General features: G+C 53.4%; 2 protein-coding genes across 5 annotated transcripts in view; one reads left to right on the forward strand and one right to left on the reverse strand.

The window, feature by feature from the left end:
- The window catches only part of WDR4 (WDR4 tRNA N7-guanosine methyltransferase non-catalytic subunit), a 154505-nt gene extending 142641 nt beyond the window's left edge, over window positions 1-11864 (reverse strand). For 2 of the 3 annotated variants that reach the window (XM_077293516.1, XM_077293515.1), the window contains exons 1-2: window positions 11740-11864; window positions 10582-10666 (exon numbers count right to left, since the gene is read on the reverse strand). In XM_077293516.1, the coding sequence (XP_077149631.1) occupies window positions 10582-10649 (68 nt within the window). In that variant the 5' untranslated portion in view covers window positions 10650-10666; window positions 11740-11864. The remainder of the gene's footprint in view (window positions 1-10581; window positions 10667-11739) is intronic. The other variant, XM_077293517.1, reaches the window with a different exon arrangement.
- Window positions 11865-11886: 22 nt separating this feature from the next.
- NDUFV3 (NADH:ubiquinone oxidoreductase subunit V3) overlaps window positions 11887-24270 on the forward strand; it is a 32533-nt gene continuing 20149 nt past the window's right edge. The window contains exon 1 of one of the 2 annotated variants that reach the window (XM_077293522.1): window positions 11887-12019. In XM_077293522.1, coding sequence (XP_077149637.1) covers window positions 11984-12019 — 36 coding nt within the window. In that variant the 5' untranslated portion in view covers window positions 11887-11983. The remainder of the gene's footprint in view (window positions 12020-24270) is intronic. The other variant, XM_077293523.1, reaches the window with a different exon arrangement.

Consider the following 24270-nt stretch of genomic DNA (forward strand, 5'->3'; position numbering starts at 1 on the left):
TTAGAATGACTGAGGAGCAAGGTTAAATAGGATACTCCCACATCCTGATAGGAACAGGTGAACTGAGAAGGCAAAGCTTGCAGGACACCAGTACCACAAGAGACCACCAGGGGAGCCCACGAACCGAATCACAACAGTTCACCGGCTACCTTTAGTGTGTTTGGATAGGATCAGGTTTTGCGGTCAGTCCAGTTACCACCTCCCTAGAGCTCGTGTCTATGTTTAGTTACTTAGCTAGTATTTCCTGTGATCCCCAGCCACTGGGATCATAACAGGACTGGCATTCTTAGACAGTCCAGGGCGCCACAACCAGTGAGGTATATAGACAGACCCAGCAGACCATAGGTGAGGCATACATAGAATGTTTGGGACACTACCCTGTCCAACCCCACCAACTAAGCCTTGGGAGGAGGAGAGGAGGGAATATACAACCACAATAAGAAAATACGAATGCAGTAGTGGTTCCAGCTTCAACAGATCGAATACCAGGCCACTGACACTGTCAGATTTGACCAAGGAACTGGTCCACTGGGATGCTCAGAACATCATGGAGGAAGATGAAAACGGTAATTAGTCTTACCGATAATTGTATTTCCAGGAATCCATCCTGACAGCACCATGGAGGACGTCCTTCTTATCCATAGTGGGACAGGAAACCACGAGAGTTTAAAAGGACCCTCCCCATTCCACCCTTCAGTGATCTTCCAAAGTAACACATCTGGATGGATGCAAACAGAAATTTTATTTCGAACATAACAGATTTAATACAAATGTTACTTCACATAAGTATATCACATATTTACATTAGGGAGGGAACTAACCGTGCTGTCAGGATGGATTCCTGGAAATACAATTATCGGTAAGACTAATTACCGTTTTCCAGGTCACCACCTGACAGCACCATGGAGAAGTACCAAAGGAAACTTCCTGTTCTAGGGTGGGACTACTGCCTGAAGCACCTTCCTGCCGAAAGCCAATTGGGAAGAGACTACGTCTAATTTGTAATGTTTTGAAAAGGTGCTAATATTAGACCAAGATGCTGCTCTGCAAATTTGATCTACCGAGGCCCCCCCTTTCTCTGCCCAAGACGCGGACATAGCCCTGGATGAGTGAGCTTTAAGGCCCTCTGGAGGATTCTTTCCCTGTGCCTGATAGGCTACGCTAATAGCGGATCTAATCCACCTAGCTATTGTGGATTTTGAGGCTTTTTTCCCCTTATTAGGACCCCCGTAGAGGATGAAGAGATTGCTATCTCGCCTCCAAGCCCTAGTCATATCCAAGTATTTCAGTACCGTTTCCCTGACATCTAGGTTGTGGAAGAAAGATTCTTTGTGGTTCCTAGGGAACTGGCAAAAGGACGGAAGTATAACTTCCTGGTTTATGTTTGAAACTGAAGCCACCTTGGGAAGGAATCCTGGGTCAAGCCTTAATACCAGCCTATCATCGAATACCTGTAGATAAGGGTTCTGAATGGACAGGGCCTGAAGTTCCCCCAACCTTTTGGCCGAAGTGATGGCTACCAAAAAAAAACGTTTTTAGGGAAAGATTGGTAATGCTTATATCCTTTTTTATATCAAAGGGCTCCTTACATAATTCATTAAGGACTAAGTTAAGGTCCCAGGGAGGGATAATTTTCCTAATTACGGGTCTTAACCTCATAACCGCCTTAGAAAATCGAGCGATCCATGGGTGGGCAGCCAGGGAGGTATCATAAAACACGCTAAGGGCTGATATCTGAACTCTTAGGCTATGTGCACACGTCAGGATTTTGTCAGGATTTTTCCTCAGGTTTTGTAGCCAAAACCAGGAGTGGGTGATAAATGCAGAAGTGGTGCATATGTTTCTATTATACTTTTCCTCTAATTGTTCCACTCCTGGTTTTGGCTACAAAACCTGAGGAAAAAGCCTGACAAAATCCTGACGTGTGCACATAGCCTTAAGGTACTCGGTCTAAGCCCTTTCCTGAAACCCTGTTGTAAGAAGTCAAGAATTTTGGGTATGTTAGGGCAATCAACATCGATTGTTGTATCTCCACAAAAGCTGCAGAATTTTTTCCAGATTTTAAGATATATCTTAGAAGTCACTGGTTTTCTACTTGCTAGTAGGATAGAAATTACTTCCTCTGACAAGCCTCTAGCTTTTAGGATCTGCCGCTCAGGATCCACGCAGTTAATTGCAGATTTCCTGGGTTCTGATGAAGGACTGGACCTTGGGAGAGTAAGTCCCTCAATTCTGGAAGATGGTACGGGTCATCTACTGCTAGTTTCCTTAGGAGAGGAAACCAGCTTCTTCCGGGCCAGAAGGGAACCACCAAGATCACCTGAGCTCTGTCCTCGCATATCTTCCTGAGGACCCTCGGTACTAAAGCCAGAGGGGGAAAGGCATACAGCAGACCCCTGCTCCACGACTGAGAGAGGGCATCTATCCCTGCCGGGTTCTCCTGAGGGTTCAAGGAATAAAATGTTACCTTTGCATTTCTTCTGGTCACGAATAGGTCGACTATCGGAGTTCCCCAGCGTCGACACAGGGTATCGAAAATCCTGCTGTTCAATTCCCACTCTGTGGGTGATAGTTTTTCTCTGCTCAGGAAGTCCGCAATCTGGCTTCTTGAGCCTTCTAAGTGGACCGCTGAAATCGAAAGTACCGATCTCTCTGCCCAGGCGAAAATTTGATTTGCCAGGTGCTGTAGTTTCGGGTGCCTTGGACCTCTCTGATGACGAAGGAAAGCCACCGTCGTCACGTTGTCCGATAGGATTTTTAGGTGTTTGTTTTTCAACAAGGTCTGGGCTGAACGCAAGACCCTCCAAACCGCATGAAGCTCTCTGTGGTTTGAAGAATTGCTGCTGTCTTCCAGATTCCATTGTCCCTGGTAGTATCTTCCGAGTACTTGGCCACCCCAACCTTGTTGACTTGCGTCCGTTGTCACCGTGACTGCTGGAGTTTGGATCCAAGGGACACCCATCTGGAGGTTTTCCGACACCATCCACCATTGTAGGGATTGTCTGACCCGGTGGGATAGTAGAAATTCTCTGTCCAACGAAGACTGTCTTCTGTCCCATGATGTTAAAACCGCTTTTTGTAACTGACGGGAATGGAATTGACTCCAGCTGACACATGGGATGCAGGCTGTCATGCTGCCTAGGATCTTCATTGCATCTCTTATTGTCACTCGACTTCTTGTGAACCGTCGAATTTTGTCTATCAGGCCGGATCGCTTTCCCTCCGGAAGAAATGACTTCCTGATCTTCGAATCCAGTATTACGCCTAAAAACTGTCTTCTTGATCTTGGAGTTAGGTGTGATTTTTCCCAGTTCAACACCCAACCTAACTTCTGCAGTGTGGAGATTACCAACTGAGAATCGACCTTGAGTTGCCCCACCGAGTCTGCTACTAATAGGAAATCGTCCAGATAGGGTATTATCGTGACATCTCGTTTCCTGAGATAAGACACGATTTCTATGACGAGTTTTGTGAAAACTCTTGGAGCCGACGCTAAACCAAATGGGAGGCAATGGAACTGATAATGGAAGATTGACCCCTCCTTTTTTACTGCAAATCTTAGGTATCTTTGATGATGTGGGAACATGGTTACGTGGTAATATGCACTTTTTAAGTCCAAAGTGCACATTACCACGTCCTTTCCTAAAAGGGGAATTGTGGAGCGGATGGACTCCATCTTGAACCTTTTGTACTGTAGCCATCTGTTAAGAGGCTTGAGATTTATAATGGTTCGGGATTCTCCTGAAGGTTTCTTTATAGAAAAGAGACCCGAGTAGTGACCTGTTCCTATTTGGTGAGGAGGAACAGGAGATATCGCCCCCATCCGGTGGAGATCCTGTACGTCCGACCACATTGGAGAGGCTGAAGAGAGACGGACGTTGGATACAAAATATCTTTCTGGGGGAAGGGATTCGAATTCTATCCTGTATCCCTGAGATATAACCTGCAGGACCCACGGGCTTTTGGTAATCTCTTTCCACTCCCCCAGGTAGTTCAGCAACCGTCCCCCTATCCTGGTGGCGTCATTTTTTTCGGAACTCTGATCTAGGATTTGAGGGACCTGGATCTCTACTTCGGTTCCTATCTCCCCCTTTCTGGTAGCTCCATCTCCCTTGTTTACCCTTACCCCTATAGTCTGATCTCTGACTGTAATAGGGCCTACGAAAGGGCTGGAATTTTTTCTTTTTCTCTTCTGGAAACCCCTTCTTTTCATCAGAAGCTTTTTCCAGAATGTCATCTAATATAGGCCCGAAGACTCTGCCTCCTGAAAAGGGAATGGAACATAATTTATTTTTTGAATGGACATCCCCTGACCAACTCTTTAACCATATGGCCCTTCGGGCTGCATTTCATAATGACTGTCCTCTAGCAGTGAATCTCACAGACTCTGCAGTAGCATCTGCCAGAAACCCCGTTGCTAGTTTTAATAAAGGGATAGCATTTACAATAGATTCCCTAGAGGTTTTGGCTGACAACTGTTCTTTCAAATCGTCAAGCCATAGATGCATTGATCTCGCTACAGATGTTGCCGCTATATTTGTGCGGATCACTGCGGCTGAACTCTCCCATGCTCTCTTAAGGAGACCATCAGCCTTCCTGTCCATAGGCTCCTTTAAGTTCGAGGAGTCTTCGAATGGTATGGCAGTTCTTTTAGACACCTTCGCTAAAGGGATGTCGATTTTCGGCATGTCCTCCCAAGCCTTGACCTCCTCATGGTCAAAAGGGAGGCGTAGCCTAAAGTCTCTCGGAATAGAAATCCTTTTTTCTGCCTCTTCCCACTCCTCCAATATCATTGAGCTGCGGGAAGAGGTGATGAAGAGGTTAACAGCTGCTAACTGTGAGCCGAGTGAGAGACCAGAGGCTGGGACTTACCGAATGTGTGCATTAACGGGGAAGACCTTTGATGTCTGAGACCGCAGGCCCCCGAACATCTCATCCTGGACGGACTGGGTGGTTGAAGGCTCTTCAACCTGCATAGTTTGTCTCACCGCCCCCAGAAGCTCATCAATATCATTAGAAGAAAATAAGTACTTTTTCCCCTTCTGAGGAGGCTCTCTGCCCACATCCTCTTCCTCCATGTCAGATTCAAAAGAACTGTCCTCAGAAGACAGATCCGATTCCCTCTGTCTCTTTTTAGACCTGGGAGGGTCCTGGAGATCCGGCTGGACAGACTGAGGAGTAGATAAGTTAGAGATCGAAGCCTGCACTTCCTCTCTAACCATGGCCCTCATGCTTGTTATCAGGGATGCCTGTTCCTCCCCTACGATACGAGCCGTGCATGCCTCGCACAGAGGTTTCTGCCAGGAGATGCTGAGTTTAGAGGCACATAAAGGGCATTTCTTATTCCTCTTCTTTTCTCCGGATGAGGTATGCCCCTAAAATAAATAAGATTACCGCTAATCCTATGTTCAACAGGGCCTGAAGGAGACTCCACAAGGTGGAACTCACGTGTGCCTGGGTAACCGGGACCTCCGCGCTGACTGTAGCTACAGGGTTTACTTCCATAGCTGTCGCTGCTGCAATCGCTGCGCACTACCTACCTTTATCCGAAGCTGCTTGTCCCAAAATACCTCCGCAGGAGGAAGAGGATGCCCGCTCCTGTTCCCGGCCGCGACCCGGAAGTGACGTGCGGCCAGCGAACCGGAAGTTACTTGCCACCATGTTCCAGCCGGCGTCCTGAGCTGTCAGCGTGCCTCCGACTCCGGAATCGCTTGCGAAGGGTGCACCCTTGCAGGAGCGAGCCACAGGTACTATCGGGGACATCCTCCGAGGCTGAGAGCCCCCCCTGGGGGAAGTGACCTTCTTTTACCAGGAGCAGCGCTGCACTGGTGATGCTGAGGGACCCTATTACTCGGGTGTCAGCAACGCAGAGACCGGATAGTGGGAAGGAAGAGGCCGAGCCCCCCCGATCCTCACACTCTGCACGGGACAGACGAACTCTCGTCGTTCCCATCCACAGTGGGACAGGAAAAACACTGAAGGGTGGAATGGGGAGGGTCCTTTTAAACTCTCGTGGTTTCCTGTCCCACTATGGATAAGAAGGACGTCCTCCATGGTGCTGTCAGGTGGTGACCTGGAAAATGCCACTGAAGAGGACCCAGAAGAATTAAGCTGCTTGCCAAATCCAGGATCCAGTGGTATTCTGGAATGTTAATACCCAGTCACCAGCAGCCTGAATCCAGGAATTGTTGATTGCTTTGGGACCCGGAGCCTCAAGTGAGGAGAGGGCTTGTGTTATTGAATCAGTTTTGGGAGTTCCAGTACCCCTACCACCAATGCTGGACCCTACCTCCATGATGGCCGACCACTAAGGAAATCATCTTCACTACAGAGATGTTCCAGTGTTTAACCCCTTCCCGACATGTGACGTAATAGTACGTCACATGTCGGGACCCCCGCTTTGATGTGCGCTCCGGCGGTGAGCGCACATCAAAGTCGCGACATGTCAGCGTAATAGCGGCGGGTGAAATCGCGATCACCCGCCGCTATTAACTAGTTAAATGCCGCTGTCAAACTCAGACAGCGGCATTTAACTACCGCATCCGGCCGTGCGGCCGGATATGAGCGCATCGCCGACCCCTGTCACATGATCGGGGGTCGGCGATGCTCCTCCATTGTAACCATAGAGGTCCTGGAGACCTCTATGGTTACTGATTGCCGGTGGCTGTGAGCGCCCCCCTGTGGTCGGCGCTCACAGCACACCTGCATTTTAGCTACATAACAGCGATCTGATGATCGCTGTTATGTAGCAGAGCCGATCGGGCTGTGCCTGCTTCTAGCCTCCCATGGAGGCTATAGAAGCATGGTAAAAGTTAAAAAAAAAAAGTAAAAAAAAATGTGAAAAAAATAAAAAAAATATAAAAGTTTAAATCACCCCCCTTTCGCCCCAATCAAAATAAATCAATAAAAAAAAAGCCCAACCTACACATATTTGGTATCGCCGTGTTCAGAATCGCCCGATCTATCAATAAAAAAAAAGCATTAACCTGATCGCTAAACGGCGTAATGAAAAAAAAAATCTAAACGCCAGATTTACGTTTTTTTGGTCGCCACGACATTGCATTAAAATGCAATAACGGGCGATCAAAAGAACGTATCTGCACCGAAATGCTATCATTAAAAATGCCAGCTCGGCACGCAAAAAATAAGCCCTCACCCGACCCCAGATCACGAAAAATGGAGACGCTACGGGTATCGGAAAATGGCGCAATTTTATTTATTTATTTTTTTGCAAAGTTTGGAATTTTTTTTCACCACTTAGGTAAAAAAGAACCTAGTCATGTTAGGTGTCTATGAACTCGTACTGACCTGGAGAATCATAATGGCAGGTCAGTTTTAGCATTTAGTGAACCTAGCAAAATAGGCAAGCAAAAAACAAGTGTGGGATTGCACTTTTTTTGCAATTTCACTGCACTTGGAATTTTTTTCCCGTTTTCTAGTACACGACATGGTAAAACCAATGATGTCGTTCAAAAGTACAACTCGTCCCGCAAAAAATAAGCCCTCACATGGCCAAATTGACAGAAAAATAAAAAAGTTATGGCTCTGGGAAGGAGGGGAGCGAAAAACAAAAACGGAAAAACGGAAAAAGCTCCGGGGGTGAAGGGGTTAATAGGTCCAAAACAGAGGTTGGTGAACATCTGCAAGATTTTGAGACTCTAATGCTGATGCACCAGGTGCCCACAGCTGATTGAGCCAAATACTTGTGGACTAATTTGACTGTCCGCGCATGGGATGCTGTTCGGTCTCTTGGACCTCAGGACTCTCTGGACTATTAAGGACACTGTCAGGAAATATGACGTAATGTCTTATTGTTCGATCGCACACTGAGCTCTGCTGCATCTCCCTGCGTGTGTAAGTGACACGCTGTGGGCTTTCTGACCCCCCTCCTCACACTGCCTGTCAGCTCTGTGTAATCCTATACTCCTTCCCTCCTCCCTCAGGAATGCTTTTGTTTGCAGCCATGCATCCTCTGAGTTGTGTGAGAATTATTCATGATGAATAATTCGACCTCAGGTGGTGACAGAGATGTGAAAGTTATATATTTGGGATGTGCGACAATAGTGCTACACACCAGTGCGTTTTCTAAGCGCAGCACCTAACAGAAATGGATTTCTGCTTAACCGGGTCATATAGATACTTCATGTTTGGGCTCAAATTAACGCCCAGCTCATGCCCGGAAGAATGGTAGTTCTGTGGTTGCTATACGGGGTGCCATCCCCGAGCTACGACAGTTAGGAGTTTTCAGTACGCTTCAGTCCCTCTGAGAGAAGAGGAGTGCATTTCACAATTCAGCCCACTCAGTGATGTCATGACCAGAGGGTATATCTTAAACCTGCTGAGTTATGAGTCAGTCTTTTGCCCAGAAGGCTAGCTGAGAGACATCTGTGATTCACTGGGACATATGCTCCTTCCCCCAGCCACATGGTCAGCCATGATATGAAAGAACTGTAAGTCTATTTTGTTCCTTTAATCCCTTTTTATTTTGTAATCATCTGTATGTACATAATTGTCTCATTTTATAATATCTTGTTCCACATTTGTAAACACTGCCTACCTTTTGGAGTAAAATATATAAAGTTACTAGCTTCGTTTCTCCTTGCTCTATAACATACTGTCACGTCCTCTGAAGTAAATTACGCTACTAATTGGGTTGGCTCCTGAACCGTTATTGATTTAGGAATAGGGGCTGGTGGCAGCGGACTGTACTGAGCTTGTTGGGTATAGCTGGCAGCGACGGAACGGGGTTTATAAGGGTATTGCTCGGATTTGGCTGGGAATAATTATATCAGCCTCACTGCAGTGTGCCCAATAGCCAGTACATAGAAGGCAGCCTTTCTGGCGACTAATTATCCTAGGTGCAGTTCCCTGACTGACCTGAGGGTAAGAGGGGCACCAGATAGCTGCGAGCTCCAAACCGGAACTGGGATATAAATAAATCCCCTTCAGAACAAGAACTGGGGCCGACCAGACAACCCCGGTTCATGACAGACACCCTACTGTCTCTGTTTACCATCACACCCGAAAGATATCATACCAAGTTCCGGACATTGTCTCCCCAGGGGGTCTCCTATGTAAAACTTGGCAGACAACTACGATGACACTGCAATTGCAGACTCGATGGTCAGGCTGCCCACTCCACTGCTGCCCTCCGGGATGTGATTGTGTTCCAGCAAATTATGGAGAAAATGGCCCCAGATATAATAAAGTGGGTAGCCGACCGGAAGCCTGAAACCCCAGAACAAGCAGCCAGACTGGCTATAAATTCGTCGGTCAATCGACCCCACTGGAGACCCGGTATGCTCGTCAATCCCAGGAAACACGAAAACGAAGATATCCAGCTCAGGAGATAAATATCAAAAGTCTTTATTTGGACAAATTAAAAATGAGCTGCTTGACAAGCCAGTGCATACCAGAGGAAGGAATGACTTGAGTAACTGGACGCGCTTCGAACACGTGTGGTGTTCTTAGTCCTCAGTTTGGTTTCGCTCTGATGAAGGGGAAAACTATTACATTCGTGTCTCTGCTTAAAGACATGCTAATTGACTGTCCCCGATAAGTGGAGAAGGATGATTGGAGGCCTATCATGTCTGGCTGATTTCGATGGGGGACGTATGTGACCATATCGCATTTAATCTGAATTATCCAGACATAGTATATCAGTAGGCCCAGGGACATGAGCTCGCGTTCATGTGAGAATCACTGTTGGCCCTTATTGTCAGTGAATTACTGTACAATGGCTGCCATTTGTGGACTGGCTGCTGATCAGCTATTGTATCTGTCCTAGTATTGTTCTACAATCTTTGGGAAACAAAGGCACAATTGCTGAATGTTAATATGTTGATGACCCCTTGGTGCTCTGCAATATGAAGGACAATCTCTGCATGTTGTTTGCACACTCCGGCAGTGAGCGATGGCCTCCTACCACCTTCCTCCAAACCTGTGGTGGAATGACCGAATGAGAAGCTGTGACCTATAAAAAGGAGGATGTGCCTGTGTCCAGGGAGCCTACATTACAATAGCCATGGCATCATCACAACTGAAGAAATACAGAGCTGCCTCATTGACCCTCACTGAACCATCAAAGACGTTTAGAGAATCCAGGTTGGGACAATCAGGTCACCTGGCCTCGTACATCAATGGACTGTCAGCTTCCTAAGCTTGTCGTTCCCTCCTCACTGTGGGGGCCTGCCAAAAGTGGGGAGCCACTGGTGGGGGTATTCGACACTGGAAGCAGCTCTAATCCCGGCGAGTCAGCGGAAGGGTGAGACTCTGTAAACTGCACCATCTTGGGGGTAATTGCTGTGTGTTGTGGTTCAGTAAATTATTGCCACCCTGTTTTACCCTCACCGTGTGTTGTCTGTGTAGTGTCCTGCCTACGGGGAGAGAGAGCGGGCGTTCAGTGGTATGAGCCCTGGGTCACGTGGTCTCCAGTCAGAGGAGGAGAGCACCCACACAGCATGAAATACACTGAAATGTTTGTGTGATGGGGCTCTATGTCAGCATTTGGGGCCCCACTTTAAAAACCGTCTAAGTCTAAAACCGTCCCTGCTCCTACCAACCAAGGGAGGGTACGAGTACCTGATGCTGCCACCAATGAGCCGGCTGCCCCCAGCCACTGCTAACATCCCGCACCTCAGCCGAAGCATCACAGTGATCCACAGATCTGCGAGAGACAAAAAGGCAATGACAATAGAGGGGGGTGAAGCAGGAGGGGACAGAGGCGAGACCGAGGGGGGGGGGGGGGGGGAGAGCCCAAAGAGGAGAGGAGGAGGACGAGCCCAAAGACGAGAGGAGGGGGAGGACGAGCCCAAAGACGAGAGGAGGGGGAGGACGAGCCCACAGACGAGAGGAGGGGACGGACGAGTCCAAAGACGAGAGGAGGGGACGGACGAGCCCAAAGACGAGAGGAGGGGGAGGACGAGCCCAAAGACGAGAGGAGGGGGAGGACGAGCCCAAAGACGAGAGGAGGGGGAGGACGAGCCCAAAGACGAGAGGGGGAGGACGAGCCCAAAGACGAGAGGAGGGGGAGGACGAGCCCAAAGACGAGAGGAGGGGGAAGGACGAGCCCAAAGACGAGAGGAGGGGGAAGGACGAGCCCAAAGAGGAGAGGAGGAGGGGGAGGACGAGCCCAAAGACGAGAGGAGGGGGAGGACGAGCCCAAAGAGGAGAGGAGGAGGGGGAGGACGAGCCCAAAGAGGAGAGGAGGGGGAGGACGAGCCCAAAGACGAGAGGAGGGGGAGGACGAGCCCAAAGACGAGAGGAGGAGACGGACGAGCCCAAAGACGAGAGGAGGGGACGGACGAGTCCAAAGACGAGAGGAGGGGACGGACGAGTCCAAAGACGAGAGGAGGGGACGGACGAGTCCAAAGACGAGAGGAGGGGACGGACGAGCCCAAAGACGAGAGGAGGGGACGAGCCCAAAGAGGAGAGGAGGGGATGAGCCCAAAGAAGAGAGGACGAGCCCAAAGAGGAGAGAAGGACGAGCCCGGAGAGGAGGGGGAGGACAAGCCAAAAGGGGAAAGGAGAGGAGGGGAAGAGTCCAAAGAGGAGAGGAGGGGGAGGACGAGCTCAAGGAGGAGAGGAGGACGAGCCCGGAGAGGAGGGGGAGGACGAGCCCAAGGAGGAGAGGAGGGGGAGGACGAGCCCAAGGAGGAGAGGAGGGGGAGGACGAGCCCAAAGAAGAGAGGAGGGGGAGGACGAGCACAGCAATTTACCCCACAGACTACTGTTTCTTACGATTCGAGTGACTCCTCAACTTCAGGGTTCTTTCCTACCAAATCCCCTCGGTCAGAGCTGCTGTGCACACACGTGAAAGACGCGTCTCGCGCTTATGACATCATCAGGAGGCGCCAGCTGCAGAGGGTGTGTGATCTGGGAGGACTCCGGGAACATGGCCGCCGCTGTACTAGAGGAGCTCGGGATGTGGTGGGCGGAGTGAGGGGAGTGTGACCTCCTGGAGTCCTGTGATAGTGAGGAGAGAATGGCGGCTGCGCTGAGATCCGTGCGGAGACTGCAGGTAGAGGACAATTCCTTATAGCGGCTGACCCCCCAGTGTATAACCTGCCCCCCTCCCCAGTGTGTAACCTGCCCCCCCAGTGTATAACCTGCCCCCCTCCCCAGTGTGTAACCTGCCCCCCCAGTGTATAACCTGCCCCCCCAGTGTATAACCTGCCCCCCTCCCCAGTGTGTAACCTGCCCCCCCAGTGTATAACCTGCCCCCCTCCCCAGTGTGTAACCTGCCCCCCCAGTGTATAACCTGCCCCCCTCCCCAGTGTGTAACCTGCCCCCCCAGTGTATAACCTGCCCCCCTCCCCCAGTGTGTAACCTGCCCCCCCAGTGTATAACCTGCCCCCCTCCCCAGTGTGTAACCTGCCCCCCCAGTGTATAACCTGTCCCCCTCCTCAGTGTGTAACCTGCCCCTCCAGTGTATAACCTGCCCCCCTCCCCAGTGTATAACCTGCCCCCCCAGTGTATAACCTGCCCCCCTCTCCCAGTGTATAACCTGCCCCCCTCCCCCAGTGTGTAACCTGCCCCTCCCCAGTGTATAACCTGCCCCCCTCCCCCAGTGTATAACCTGCCCCCCTCCCCCAGTGTATAACCTGCCCCCCCTCCCCCAGTGTGTAACCTGCCCCCCTCCCCCAGTGTGTAACCTGCCCCCCTCCCCCAGTGTGTAACCTGCCCCTCCCCAGTGTGTAACCTGCCCCTCCCCAGTGTATAACCTGCCCCCCTCCCCCAGTGTGTAACCTGCCCCCCAGTGTATAACCTGCCCCTCCCCCAGTGTATAGCCTGCCCCTCCCCCAGTGTATAGCCTGCCCCTCCCCCAGTGTATAGCCTGCCCCTCCCCCAGTGTATAACCTGCCCCTCCCCCAGTGTATAGCCTGCCCCTCCCCCAGTGTATAACCTGCACCCCTCCTCCAGTGTGTAATCTGCCCCCCCAGTGTATAACCTGCCCCCCTCTCCCAGTGTATAACATGCCCCTCCCCAGTGTATAACCTGCCCCCCTCCCCCAGTGTGTAACCTGCCCCTCCCCAGTGTATAACCTGCCCCCCTCCCCCAGTGTGTAACCTGCCCCCCAGTGTATAACCTGCCCCCCTCTCCCAGTGTATAACCAGCCCCCCTCCCCCAGTGTGTAACCTGCCCCCCTCTCCCAGTGTATAACCTGCCCCCCTCCCCCAGTGTGTAACCTGCCCCCCTCCCCCAGTGTGTAACCTGCCCCCCTCCCCCAGTGTGTAACCTGCCCCCCTCTCCCAGTGTATAACCTGCCCCCCTCCCCCAGTGTGTAACCTGCCCCCCTCCCCCAGTGTGTAACCTGCCCCCCTCCCCCAGTGTGTAACCTGCCCCCCTCCCCCAGTGTGTAACCTGCCCCCCTCCCCAGTGTATAACCTGCCCCCCTCCCCAGTGTATAACCTGCCCCCCTCCCCCAGTGTGTAACCTGCCCCTCCACAGTGTATAACCTGCCCCCCTCCCCAGTGTGTAACCTGCCCCTCCCCAGTGTATAACCTGCCCCCCTCCCCCAGTGTGTAACCTGCCCCCCAGTGTATAACGTGCCCCTCCCCCAGTGTATAACGTGCCCCTCCCCCAGTGTATAACGTGCCCCTCCCCCAGTGTATAACGTGCCCCTCCCCCAGTGTATAACGTGCCCCTCCCCCAGTGTATAACCTGCCCCCCTCCCCCAGTGTATAACCTGCCCCCCTCCCCCAGTGTATAACCTGCCCCCCTCCCCCAGTGTGTAACCTGCCGCTCCCCCCAGTGTGTAACCTGCCGCTCCCCCCAGTGTGTAACCTGCCGCTCCCACCAGTGTATAACCTGCCCCTCCCACCAGTGTATAACCTGCCCCTCCCCAGTGTATAGCCTGCCCCTCCCCCAGTGTGTAACCTGCCCCCTCCCCCAGTGTGTAACCTGCCCCCTCCCCCAGTGTGTAACCTGCCCCCTCCCCAGTGTGTAACCTGCCCCCTCCCCCAGTGTATAACCTGCCCCTCCCCCAGTGTATAACCTGCCCCTCCCCCAGTGTATAATCTGCCCCTCCCCCCAGTGTATAATCTGCCCCTCCCCCCAGTGTATAATCTGCCCCTCCCCCCAGTGTATAACCTGCCCCTCCCCCCAGTGTATAACCTGCCCCTCCCCCAGTGTATAACCTGCCCCTCCCCCAGTGTATAACCTGCCCCTCCCCCAGTGTATAACCTGCCCCTCCCCCAGTGTATAACCTGCCCCTCCCACCAGTGTATAACCTGCCCCTCCCCCAGTGTATAACCTGCCCCTCCCACCAGTGTATAACCTGCCCCCCTCCCCCAGTGTATAACCTGCCCCCCTCCCCCAGTGTATAACCTGCCCCCCTCCCCCAGTGTATAACCTGCCCCCCTCCCCCAGTGTATAACCTGCCCCCCTCCCCCAGTGTATAACCTGCCCCCCCTCCTCCAGTGTTTAACCTGCCCCCCCTCCACTAGTGTATAACCTGCCCCCCCTCCACTAGTGTATAACCTGCCCCTCCCACCAGTGTATAACCTGCCCCTCCCCCAGTGTATAACCTGTCCCTCCCCCCAGTGTATAACCTGCCCCTCCCCAGTGTATAACCTGTTCCTCCCACCAGTGTATAACCTGCCCTTCCCCCAGTGTATAACCTGCCCCTCCCCAGTGTATAACCTGCCCCTCCCCCAGTGTATAACCTGCCCCTCCCCCAGTGTATAACCTGCCCCTCCCCCAGTGTATAACCTGCCCCTCCCCCAGTGTATTACCTGCCCCTCCCCCAGTGTGTAACCTGCCCCCTCCCCAGTGTGTAACCTGCCCCCTCCCGCAGTGTGTAACCTGCCCCTCCCCCAGTGTGTAACTTGCCCCTCCCCCAGTGTATAACCTGCCCCTCCCCCAGTGTATAACCTGCCCCTCCCCCCAGTGTATAACCTGCCCTCCCCCCAGTGTATAACCTGCCCCTCCCCCCAGTGTATAACCTGCCCCTCCCCCAGTGTATAATCTGCCCCTCCCCCCAGTGTATAACCTGCCCCTCCCCCCAGTGTATAACCTGTCCCTCCCCCAGTGTATAACCTGTCCCTCCCCCAGTGTATAACCTGCCCCTCCCCCAGTGTATAACCTGCCCCTCCCCCAGTGTATAACCTGCCTCTCCCCCAGTGTATAACCTGCCCCTCCCCCAGTGTATAACCTGCCCCTCCCCCAGTGTATAACCTGCCCCTCCCCCAGTGTATAACCTGCCCCTCCCCCAGTGTATAACCTGCCCCTCCCACCAGTGTATAACCTGCCCCTCCCACCAGTGTATAACCTGCCCCTCCCACCAGTGTATAACCTGCCCCTCCCACCAGTGTATAACCTGCCCCCCTCCCCCAGTGTATAACCTGCCCCCCTCCCCCAGTGTATAACCTGCCCCCCTCCCCCAGTGTATAACCTGCCCCCCTCCCCCAGTGTATAACCTGCCCCCCCTCCTCCAGTGTTTAACCTGCCCCCCCTCCACTAGTGTATAACCTGCCCCCCTCCACTAGTGTATAACCTGCCCCTCCCACCAGTGTATAACCTGCCCCTCTCCCAGTGTATAACCTGCCCCCCCTCTCCCAGTGTATAACCTGCCCCTCCCCCAGTGTATAACCTGCCCCCCCTCTACCTCTGTATAACCTGCCCCTCCCCCCAGTGTATAACCTGTCCCCTCCCCAGTGTATAACCTGCCCCCTCCCCCAGTGTATAGCCTGCCCCCCCTCCACCAGTGTATAACCTGCCCCTCCCCCAGTGTTTAACCTGCCCCCCTCCTCCAGTGTATAACCTGCCCCTCCCCCAGTGTGTAACCTGCCCCCTCCCCAGTGTATAACCTGCCCCCTCCCCCAGTGTGTAACCTGCCCCTCCCCCCAGTGTATAACCTGCCCCTCCCCCCAGTGTATAACCTGCCCCTCTCCCAGTGTATAACCTGCCCCCCTCCCCCAGTGTGTAACCTGCCCCCCTCCCCCAGTGTGTAACCTGCCCCTCCCCAGTGTATAACCTGCCCCCCTCCCCAGTGTGTAACCTGCTCCTCCCCAGTGTATAACCTGCCCCCCTCCCCCAGTGTGTAACCTGCCCCCCCAGTGTATAACCTGCCCCCCTCCCCCAGTGTATAACCTGCCCCTCCCCCAGTGTATAACCTGCCCCTCCCCCAGTGTATAGCCTGCCCCTCCCCCAGTGTATAACCTGCCCCCCTCCCCCAGTGTATAACCTGCCCCCCTCCCCCAGTGTATAACCTGCCCCCCTCCCCCAGTGTGTAACCTGCCGCTCCCCCCAGTGTGTAACCTGCCCCTCCCACCAGTGTATAACCTGCCCCTCCCACCAGTGTATAACCTGCCCCTCCCCAGTGTATAACCTGCCCCTCCCCCCAGTGTATTACCTGCCCCTCCCCCAGTGTATAGCCTGCCCCTCCCCCAGTGTATAACCTGCCCCTCCCCAGTGTATAACCTGCCCCTCCCCCAGTGTATAACCTGCCCCTCCCCCAGTGTATAACCTGCCCCTCCCCCAGTGTATAACCTGCCTTTCCCACCAGTGTATAACCTGCCCCTCCCCCAGTGTATAACCTGCCCCTCCCCCAGTGTGTAACCTGCCCCTCCCCCAGTGTGTAACCTGCCCCTCCCCCAGTGTGTAACCTGCCCCTCCCCCATTGTGTAACCTGCCCCCTCCCCAGTGTGTAACCTGCCCCCTCCCGCAGTGTGTAACCTGCCCCTCCCCCAGTGTGTAACCTGCCCCCCTCCCCTAGTGTATAACCTGCCCCTCCCCTAGTGTATAACCTGCCCCTCCCCCAGTGTATAACCTGCCCCTCCCCCAGTGTTTAACCTGCCCCCCTCCTCCAGTGTATAACCTGCCCTCCTCCCCAGTGTATAACCTGCCCCCCTCCCCCAGTGTATAACCTGCCCCCCTCCCAGTGTATAACCTGCCCCTCCCCCAGTGTTTAACCTGTCCCCCTCCAGTGTTTAACCTGCCCCCCCTCCACCAGTGTATAACCTGCCCCTCCCCCAGTGTTTAACCTGCCCCCCTCCTCCAGTGTTTAACCTGCCCCCCTCCCCCAGTGTATAACCTGCCCCCCTCCCCCAGTGTATAACCTGCCCCCCTCCCCCAGTGTATAACCTGCCCCCCTCCTCCAGTGTATAACCTGCCCCTCCCCCAGTGTTTAACCTGCCCCCCCCTCCTCCAGTTTTTAACCTGCCCCCCTCCACCAGTGTATAACCTGCCCCTCCCACCAGTGTATAACCTGCCCCTCCCACCAGTGTATAACCTGCCCCCCTCCCCCAGTGTATAACCTTCCCCCCTCCCCCAGTGTATAACCTTCCCCCCTCCCCCAGTGTATAACCTGCCCCCTCCCACCAGTGTATAACCTGCCCCCCTCCCACCAGTGTATAACCTGCCCCTCCCACCAGTGTATAACCTGCCCCTCCCACCAGTGTATAACCTTCCCCCCCTCCACCAGTGTATAACCTGCCCCCTCCCCCAGTGTATAACCTGCCCCTCCCACCAGTGTATAACCTGCCCGTCCCACCAGTGTATAACCTTCCCCCCCTCCACCAGTGTATAACCTGTCCCCTCCCCCACTCTATAACCTGCCCCTTCCACCAAGTGTATAACCTGCCCCTCCCCCAGTGTTTAACCTGCCCCCCTCCTCCAGTGTATAACCTGCCCCTCCCCCAGTGTTTAACCTGCCCCCCTCCTCCAGTGTATAACCTGCCCTCCTCCCCAGTGTATAACCTGCCCCTCCCACCAGTGTATAGCCTGCCCCTCCCCCAGTCTATAACCTGCCCCTCCCCCAGTGTATAACCTGCCCCTCCCACCAGTGTATAATCTGCCCCCCTTCCAAGTGTATAGCCTGCCCCTCCCATCAGTGTATAACCTGCCCCCCTCCCCCAGTGTATAACTTGCCCCCCTCCCCCAGTGTATAACCTGCCCCTCCCCCAGTGTATAACCTGCCCCTCCCCCAGTGTATAACCTGCCCCTCCCCCAGTGTATAACCTGCCCCTCCCCCAGTGTTTAACCTGCCCCCCCTCCTCCAGTGTATAACCTGCCTCTCCCACCAGTGTATATCCTGCCCCTCCCCAGTGTTTAACCTGCCCCCCTCCTCCAGTGTATAACCTGCCCTCCTCCCCAGTGTATAACCTGCCCCTCTCCCCAGTGTATAACCTGCCCCCCTCCCCCAGTGTATAACCTGCCCCTCCCCCAGTGTTTAACCTGTCCCCCTCCAGTGTTTAACCTGCCCCCCCTCCAACAGTGTATAACCTGCCCCTCCCCCAGTGTTTAACCTGCCCCCCTCCTCCAGTGTATAACCTGCCCCCCTCCTCCAGTGTATAACCTGCCCCCCTCCCCCAGTGTATAACCTGCCCCCCTCCCCCAGTGTATAACCTGCCCCCCTCCTCCAGTGTATAACCTGCCCCTCCCCCAGAATTTTAACCTGCCCCCCCTCCTCCAGTGTTTAACCTGCCCCCCCTCCACCAGTGTATAACCTGCCCCTCCCACCAGTGTATAACCTGCCCCTCCCACCAGTGTATAACCTGCCCCCCTCCCCCAGTGTATAACCTTCCCCCCTCCCCCAGTGTATAACCTTCCCCCCTCCCCCAGTGTATAACCTGCCCCCTCCCCCAGTGTATAACCTGCCCCTCCCACCAGTGTATAACCTGCCCCTCCCACCAGTGTATAACCTGCCCCTCCCACCAGTGTATAACCTTCCCCCCCTCCACCAGTGTATAACCTGCCCTCTCCCCCAGTGTATAACCTGCCCCTCCCACCAGTGTATAACCTTCCCCCCCTCCACCAGTGTATAACCTGTCCCCTCCCCCACTCTATAACCTGCCCCTTCCACCAAGTGTATAACCTGCCCCTCCCACTAGTGTATAACCTGCCCCCCTCCCCCAGTGTTTAACCTGCCCCCTCCCCCAGTGTATAACCTGCCCTCCTCCCCAGTGTATAACCTGCCCTCCTCCCCAGTGTATAACGTGCCCCTCCCACCAGTGTATAGCCTGCCCCTCCCCCAGTGTATAGCCTGCTCCTCCCGCAGTGTATAGCCTGCTCCTCCCCCAGTGTATAACCTGCCCCTCCCACCAGTGTATAGCCTGCCCCTCCCACCAGTGTATAGCCTGCCCCTCCCACCAGTGTATAACCTGCCCGTCCCCAGTGTATAGCCTGCCCCTCCCCCCAGTGTATAGCCTGCCCCCCTCCCCAGTGTATAGCCTGCCCCTCCCCCAGTGTATAGCCTGCTCCTCCCCCAGTGTATAGCCTGCCCCTCCCACCAGTGTATAACCTGCCCCTCCCCCCAGTGTATAACCTGCCCCTCCCCCCAGTGTATAACCTGCCCCTCCCCCCAATGTATAGCCTGCCCCCCTCCCACCAGTGTATAACCTGCCCCCCTCCCCAGTGTATAGCCTGCTCCTCCCCCAGTGTATAGCCTGCCCCTCCCACCAGTGTATAACCTGCCCCCCTCCCCAGTGTATAGCCTGACCCTCCCCCAGTGTATAGCCTGCTCCTCCCGCAGTGTATAACCTGCCCCTCCCCCAGTGTATAATCTGCCCCTCCCACCAGTGTATAATCTGCCCCCTTCCAAGTGTATAGCCTGCCCCTCCCACCAGTGTATAACCTGCCCCCCTCCCCAGTGTATAGCCTGCCCCTCCCCCAGTGTATAGCCTGCTCCTCCCCCAGTGTATAGCCTGCCCCTCCCACCAGTGTATAACCTGCCCCCCTCCCCAGTGTATAGCCTGCTTCTCCCCCAGTGTATAACCTGCCCCCCTTCCAAGTGTATAGCCTGCCCCTCCCACCAGTGTATAACCTGCCCCCCTCACCAGTGTATAGCCTGCTCCTCCCCCAGTGTATACCCTGCCCCTCCCACCAGTGTATAACCTGCCCCCCTCCCCAGTGTATAGCCTGCCCCTCCCACCAGTGTATAACCTGCCCCCCTCCCCAGTGTATAGCCTGACCCTCCCCCAGTGTATAGCCTGCTCCTCCCGCAGTGTATAACCTGCCCCTCCCCCAGTGTATAACCTGCCCCCCTCCCCAGTGTATAGCCTGCTCCTCCCCCAGTGTATAGCCTGCTCCTCCCCCAGTGTATAGCCAGCCCCTCCCACCAGTGTATAACCTGCCCCCCTCCCCAGTGTATAGCCTGCTTCTCCCCCAGTGTATAGCCTGACCCTCCCCCAGTGTATAGCCTGCTCCTCCCGCAGTGTATAACCTGCCCCCCTTCCAAGTGTATAGCCTGCCCCTCCCACCAGTGTATAGCCTGCCCCTCCCCCAGTGTATAGCCTGCCCCTCCCCCAGTGTATAGCCTGCCCCTCCCCCAGTGTATAGCCTGCCCCTCCCCCAGTGTATAGCCTGCCCCTCCCACCAGTGTATAACCTGCCCCCCTCCCCAGTGTATAGCCTGCTCTTCCCCCAGTGTATAGCCTGCTCTTCCCCCAGTGTATAGCCTGCTCCTCCCCCAGTGTATAGCCTGCTCCTCCCCCAGTGTATAGCCTGCCCCTCCCCCAGTGTATAGCCTGCTCCTCCCCCAGTGTATAGCCTGCCCCTCCCACCAGTGTATAACCTGCCCCCCTCCCCAGTGTATAGCCTGCTCCTCCCCCAGTGTATAGCCTGCCCCTCCCACCAGTGTATAACCTGCCCCCCTCCCCAGTGTATAGCCTGCTCCTCCCCCAGTGTATAGCCTGCTCCTCCCCCAGTGTATAGCCTGCCCCTCCCACCAGTGTATAACCTGCCCCCCTCCCCAGTATATAGCCTGCCCCTCCCCCAGTGTATAGCCTGCTCCTCCCCCAGTGTATAGCCTGCTCCTCCCCCAGTGTATAGCCTGCTCCTCCCCCAGTGTATAGCCTGCCCCTCCCACCAGTGTATAACCTGCCCCCCTCCCCAGTGTATAGCCTGCTCCTCCCCCAGTGTATAGCCTGCCCCTCCCACCAGTGTATAACCTGCCCCCCTCCCCAGTGTATAGCCTGCTTCTCCCCCAGTGTATAGCCTGCCCCCCTCCCACCAGTGTATAACCTGCTCCCCCGTTGGGAGCTTCATGGCCGAGCAGCTGCATGTAGCCATATATCACCAAGCTCAATGCTGAGTGTCACATGGAGAAGTGTGAATCAGCCAGCACTGGTCGCTGGAGGAGACGTGTTCTGTGCAGTGACGGATCACACTTCTTTTTCTGGGTTTGGTGATTCCAGGAGGACGTTACCCCCTGACTGTATTGTCCCCGCTGTACAGATGGTGGAGGGGAATAATGCTATGTGCTGTTATCAAGGGGCGGCCTCAGCTCCGCTGATGGGTAATCTTCATCTTCAGCACAAAACATTGTGGCCAATTGTAGCTTCAGCTTCGTGGGAACAGTTTTGGGAAGGCCCTTATCTGTTCCCCATGACTGTGCGCAGTGCACGGGGTCCATACAGACATGGAGGGGAGAACAAGAGCGGCCGCACAGAGCCCGGACCTTAACTTCATCCATCACCACGAGATTGTGAGCCCGACCTCCCCCCAACATCAGGCTCTGACCCTGTCACGGATCCCACCAGATATGTCGGATCCCACCAATCTGTCACGGTTCACGGGGAAGATACCTTTATCATCCCCACCACTCTCGCCAATTTGTCACGAAGCCGGGGTTGTTTGGCTGGCCCTGGTTCCTTCTGAAGGGGATTTATCTATATCCCACTTCCCAGTTCCGGTTTGGAACTTGCAGCTCTCTGGCGCCCCCTTACCCTCAGGTCAGTCAGGGTACTGCACCTAGGGTAATTAGTCGCCAGAAGGGCTGCCTGCTATGTACTGGCTATTGGGCACACTGCAGCGAGGGCGATATAACTACTCCCACACAGGCGGGAACAATAATTATCAACGTTGCCGGTTGCTGCAAAGACGCCTGATTGCACAGGACAAAGTATGCTGCCACCAGGATTAACGGGTCCGGAGCCAACTCAAATCAGTAGCGTAATTCACTTCAGAGGACACGACAGTTCGTTATAGAACAAGGAGAGACAAGCTAATAAATTGTATATTTTACTCCAAAAAAGGTAGGCAGTGTTTGTAACGGGGTCTACTGCGCTGGAGTACCCCTTTCAGTACCACGTCGTGGGTCAGGAGGTCCACTCTGCTTTGGCTGGAGTCTGAATGAAGGACGCTGGCTGGAATTCCTTGGTACATGGGCGCATATAAAAGATCACTGCTTCTCCACGTATTTCCAGTATGACAACACTTTACTCACAGTATACAGAATATATCACACAGATACAGAGGGCGGGCCTATTGAAAAGCGGCAGGTCAGACATACATTACAATAGCCGCAGGTGGCCGGAGCCTGCCGATATTTACTGTGGGAATTACAAAGGTGGGAGACTTCAGAAGGGGGATATCTTGTCCCCTCTGCCCAGGGGCGCAGCCTGTGGGCTGATGCATTAGGGACATATATCTCACATGGAACCTATTATACATACATATACTGCACAACATAATCTGGGTGCTGAGGGGTTCTGTAACACTGTTTACAAAGTATAAAAAGATATTATAAAGGAGACCTCTTATGTACAATACAATTACAAATAAAAAAAAAGGATTAAAATTGAAAAGAACACTTACAGGTCATTCAGATCATTCCTGGTTGCCCATGTGCTTAGGAGATGCATGTCACATCTGTAGAGCAGCTAGACCCCGGACAAAAGACACTGAAGCCTCCTGCTTCACACAGATATTTCTTAGCCTAAGACCCAGGCACTCCCCCTGTGGTGACATCACTTAGGGGCTGAAACCTCCCCTTTACTTAGACTTAGGAAAACTATTTTTATGCCTAGCTCCCTGTAGGAATCTCGTATACAAAATACACCCGCCTCGTGAGGTGCACCACATCATGGGGTTTCATTTAAGTGTAAACCCGGAGTAATTACCTGAACCGCTTACTGAGAAATCTGCACTTTACCCTTGTTGCATTTAGCTGCTAGATATAGATCTATCGATGGTCATCCGGAATATGTAATTCTTATATCCCTAGCCCGGATCGATGCCCTTATATATCCCTTTAATAGAACAAAGAGATGCATGCAGTTTGGAAGTGGCTATACCAGTTTTGGCTGGTATTGGTTGGGAGGAGGGAATGGGAAGTTTTGGGAGACTGGTATTTGCAACATAAAGCCATAAAACTTCTTCAGTGATTCTAGTGAGGGTTTTGAATTACACACATAGGCATCAGGCCGAATGAGAAGAGGGGGGGTCGGAATGGCCCCCAGCGTGTCTGTGCTCAGCTTTAAGGACGTAGCAGAGCTCAGTGTGCGTGATCATAGACAGTCAAATACCTCATGTTCCTGACAGACCCCACAAATGCTCTTCTGGATAAAGGGGCAAAAATCCCCACAGACAGCTCAAATCTTGTGGAAATCCTTCCCAGAAGAGCAGGAGCCGTTATACCTGTAGTGGGACGACTCCATATTAATGTCTATGGATATGCGTGGGGGACACAGAAACCCCCCGAAAGTGGATGTGTGGGGCACATACTTTTTTCATATTGCAGTGACACAGTAAAGGATCTCATTGTGGAAAGTTATCAGTTAGGAGAAGGTATGAAAACATTTCCAAGGCATCAAATCTACCAAGGACACTGAAGACGCCAATAAGAATGGCTTACATTTATTAGTACAGTGAGTTTACCTAGGTCTGGACTTCCCCCAAAATGAACGAAAGACAAGAAGACAATCACAATAGATGCTGTGATGAGGCCGGCAGCAACATTAAAGGAGCTGCAGGAATTTGTGGCCAGTGCTGGTTGTGTCCCGTATTAATCTCCCGTATTCTTCATATGTCCATCCTGGAGGAGGGGGGCAAGAAGACAGAAGCCTTTTCTTACAAAGTAAAACATCCAGGCCTGGATATGTTTTGTCAAAATCGACATTATGTCGGCCAAAAGAAGGAAACATGTTCTGTCTGATGAAACCGAGGGGTAACTTTGTGGGCACAAACCCAACACCAAGCATCACCAGAAGATCCCCATCACCGCAGGGAGGCATGGAGGAGGCAGCTGTGTGCTTTGGGGCTGTTTTTCAGCAGCTGGGGCTTTAGTCAAGGGGAAGGGAATTAAGAACAAAGCCAAACATAACAGCTCACCACACCTGCATCATTAACATTCATACTCGACAGTCCTGAAGAAAAGGTCAGCACTCCGTTCTCCAGGATGTGCACAGGCAGCACTTAGAATTACCAGAACGTTTTCTTTCTCCTTTCGGGTTGAAATTCTTTAATCAGGGTTCCGAAATGCGGAAGATGTTTTTGATACGTATTTTTAGATGTTGTCTATGTCTGCGGACGAGTTCATCCTGGAGGA

This window comes from Ranitomeya variabilis, chromosome 3, assembly GCF_051348905.1.
Source record: "Ranitomeya variabilis isolate aRanVar5 chromosome 3, aRanVar5.hap1, whole genome shotgun sequence".
NCBI lineage: Eukaryota > Metazoa > Chordata > Amphibia > Anura > Dendrobatidae > Ranitomeya > Ranitomeya variabilis.